We start from the raw sequence: 3,955 nt of genomic DNA, 5'->3' as shown, positions 1-3,955 counted from the left end.
AGCAAGCAGACCCTATTGTCTGTCCCACTGTAGGTGGGGCTCACTCCCTGCTGTTAAGGACAGTGGATTGCTTTCCTTGAAGGGCTCAGAATAAATCAAGTTTCCAGCTCAAGGACAATCAAGTTAGGCTGTCATCATGAATCTAGGATCCACCGATCTTGCCATATGTATACCCTTAATCCCTCCTCTTCCTATAGCATGTATACCCCAGATCATCCCCCTCTCATTACTGTATTGCCTATAGTACAACCCCTTCCTGTGACGTATGTCTTTACCTGTAATTAGGGGGCTTGCACAAAAGATACATAAGCCTTGGTTAGAAATAAACCTCTCTCTCCTGCCCTCTCGGCCCATGCTGTGCGCAGAACTGGCTGTTGAGATCATGGCCATCCAGGAGGTAAGCATGCTACCATGAAATGTGTCTGACTCCTTCATTTTACTCTTTCTCCTGTCTCTCTTATCCTATATGACTTCACTATAATATTTATATTTATTTTTTAACCATACAATTGCACTTACCGAACCCAGGATTAGTTGTGGGGGGCTGGCTTCCCCCCTAACACTTTAATATTTCCTCCCCTTACTCTTACATTCTTAGTTTTACCTCATTAATCTTATGAGACCTGCATATGTTCATTTGTGTAATTAAGATCATTCCATGCATGAAATCCAAGAAAGATAAACCCTTCAGAAGTAATAAAGGGAGTAAGGATTCCCTGAGGGTATGGGAAGGGAGGGGAGGAGAGTGAGAGAACTGATAGCAACTATGACTATATAATCCCAATTGAGGAGAACAAATAACAGACTGATAGGTAAACAGATACATTGGATGGTATAAGATATGGCAAAAATAAATATAATAATAATATTTAATAACAAGAGTTCCTGAGGGGTAAGTTGGGGAACGTGAGGGGATAAAGGAGAGCTGACATTAAAGAGTACAAAAAGAAAGAAACTGTCTTGAAAATGATGGTGGCAGCAATTGTTCAACTATGCTTGATCTAATTGAACTATGGATTGCTATAATATCTGTAAGAGCTCCCAATAAAATGTAAAAAAAAAAGAACAATAGACAAGATGGATCTACTACAAAGTCTGCAGATTAATTACTCTGTGCCTCCCAGCATGCCGTGTGCATACTAAAACCGTGGTTTCGAATTCACCTCCTAGAAATTAAGTATATATTCTTAGTTATCTTTCTATTACCTACAATAAAAGTTCTTCAAAAACAGACACATGACTCACTGGCTAATCGTTGTACTGCTACTGCCAAGGACTGTGTCTAAAAGGGCTTTTATTGAGCTCTTGGTTGATCGTGGGTGATAAAAAAATTAATGTGGGGCTACTATGGAGAGATGAGAGGGAAGCCAGAAGCAGTGTGGTAGGTAGGGTTAAGGTATGCGCTCAGAAATAGGTGACTAAAAAAAGAAAAGAAAAAGAAATAGGTTACTATGACTCCAGAGAGCAAAAAAGTGATGCATCCAAATTCCTGGGGATCAGGTCCTATTGACGTACAGACAACACCTCAATATACACAGAGAAACCCAAGAAAGCGGCACACTTACTGATTCGTAATATTTGTATTTGTTGACTCAAAATGCCTGGGTGAGCGAAATAATTTAGGAAGGAAAGTCCCAGGTTAATTACCTGGCACATATTTAAGAACACGGAAAAACCCCAAAGGGCACATATGTACATCACAAAAAAGTACTTAATGAAAGGGTTTATGTCTGATATATCCACGAAGGGACACTAAGAGGAAGAGGTTTATGGCAATAGGATTCTAGAGATTACAAGGGGCTCAAATTCCATCACCCCATTAAGACAGGAATGAGGAGCAGTGGCACCACTGCGTCCTAGGTCCCTGTGCAGCCCTGAGCGGCAAAGGCAGGGCCCAAGGACCAGGGGAGAGTAACTCCCAACACGAGGACGTCCCTCCAACCCAGGTGAACTAACTGCCTGGCCCTTGTGAGGAGGTGGGGGGGGGAGGGCGCGTAGCAGCAGTGCAGAGAGGGACAAGGGAAGAAAAGCAACTCAATCAGCCTAGACTCAACTCTGGAGGAACTAGGTACTTCCCGGCGGGCCTGTGTGCCTTGGGTAACACCAAGCCTATTACGATGCTTCTCTGTGCTTAACAGAACAAGGTCCTTAAATTCTGGAATCTGACCCTCCACAGGATCCTCACTAAAATCCAAACCTAAGAAAATCATCATATTATCATAGGGAACATCTGGGTCCCCTGTAAATGTTGAATAAAAGTTATCTGCAGTACATGCCTCAATTTGAAATGTATAACAATGCCAAGTTACTGGAGCTAACGAATCGTGAAGGGATTTTCTCTATTAGTTACTTGAAAGGTAAATCTGACTCCCACGCTTCCCGAGGTTTGCACAGCCTGGGATACCTAACATATTGTAGACATGTGGTGCTCTCCATATATACACATCCACACAGCAGTTATACTCACACACAGAAAATTATTGGCAGGGCAAAAAATGTAAAATATAAATGCTCCTCAATATTTGTATCACCTTCCTTTGGGAGAGAGTCCCACGGGCACAGTCAAGGAAGTCACAGTCAGGGTTTCAAAGCCCACAGCCACTCCGAGTAGGTTATCAGATCCCAGACACAGGGTGTGTATGGAAGGCAGTGGGCTTGGCTCGGTTCCTCTGGAAGGAGCAGGGTGATGAGATGGCTATACTCACTGCCTGGCGGCTCTCATCTCCCGAGTTTCTCTTACCCGTTCCTGCAGAAGTTCCACAACTTGCTGGACACAATCATTGACGTCGCAGGAGTCGGTTTTCAGCACCAGTTCAGGAGCCTCCGGTTTTTCATACTCAGAATCAATCCCAGTGAAACCTATACATGGCACCAGAGAACACGGTGGAGAGGATCCACATTAAAACGTCACAGGTTTGTTCCATCGGCACAAGTATCTACTGTCTTCACACGTCCCTCTGTACTGCTCTCTAGACAAAGGGTTACAGGGCTGAAAAGTCTTTCTTAGGAGATTGCTAAGTTAGCTATCGTGTCCTCTTTAAATGTCTTTCATTCTTTCCCTCCAGGAGAGGCTCACAGTCTGTGAATAAATAAGCATTCAACGTGAGATGATCTGTGTATCTCAAATTTCTCCACAGGAATAGACAGGACACTGAACCTAAACCCCGAGCATAAGGTTGAACTTGACCCTTTTTTGCCCATTCTCTCAATGCAAAACTTGAAAGGAAGTCCACCTGCCCTTCCATTCATAAAGAGTATCCACAAGGATTACCTATGGCCAAAATGAAGCTCTGGGGGCTTCTTTCTGCCACCAGATGGCAAGTGTTCAAGTAAAACAAGCACTATTAGTAGCTTAAGCAAAACAAAAAGACTGCAGTATCATAAAATACATTCTGCAAAGGTAATTAATTTAGATATTAACTAATATTTAGATTTTCCCTATTGGATCTGTGTTACCATGTAACTGCCAAGAAAAGACAGAACTTGGGATGTTTCCCGAGAGGAAATCGGCTCACTGACCTGCAGATACTGTCTTGACCCTACCTGTTCAGTAAGTAATCCATGGTCTGCCTGCTTTGCAACGCTCATGTCACTCCTGAGTTATACACTAGAATGAAACCAAAACCCAAACTTACTGCCATCGAGTTGATGCTGAGTCCGAACGACCCTGTAGGACAGGGGAGAACTGCACCTATGAGGGTCTGAGACTTTGACTCTTCACAGGAGTAGAAAGCCCCATCTCTCTGTCTCCGAGTGCCTGGTGGTTTTAAACTACTGATCTTGCAGTTAGTAGTCCAATGAGTAACCACTGTGCTACCAGGGCTCCTTAAATTAGAATAGTAAACATCAATTTAAAAATACTACTATCAAGAGGTCCAGTTAGTGCCCCTTTGCCAAGAGACCAGAAGAACTGGCTAGTATCCAGCTACCACTACTGGATATTTTGATCAAAGAT

The 3,955-nt window shown here is 43.1% G+C and overlaps 1 protein-coding gene across 1 annotated transcript in view; it reads right to left on the bottom strand.

The window, feature by feature from the left end:
• Window positions 1-3,955, bottom strand: part of PAPSS1 (3'-phosphoadenosine 5'-phosphosulfate synthase 1) — a gene marked incomplete at its 3' end in the record, with an annotated part of 123,150 nt that overhangs the window by 86,443 nt on the left and 32,752 nt on the right. Inside the window, exon 5 of the mRNA XM_004703453.2 lies at window positions 2,741-2,859. Coding sequence (XP_004703510.2) covers window positions 2,741-2,859 — 119 coding nt within the window. The remainder of the gene's footprint in view (window positions 1-2,740; window positions 2,860-3,955) is intronic.

The sequence above is a fragment of the Echinops telfairi genome, unplaced genomic scaffold, assembly GCF_000313985.2.
Source record: "Echinops telfairi isolate 266 unplaced genomic scaffold, ASM31398v2 ScPeMD7_7468;HRSCAF=8506_0, whole genome shotgun sequence".
NCBI classification, from domain to species: domain Eukaryota; kingdom Metazoa; phylum Chordata; class Mammalia; order Afrosoricida; family Tenrecidae; genus Echinops; species Echinops telfairi.
This window is presented reverse-complemented; position numbering and strand designations above follow the sequence as displayed.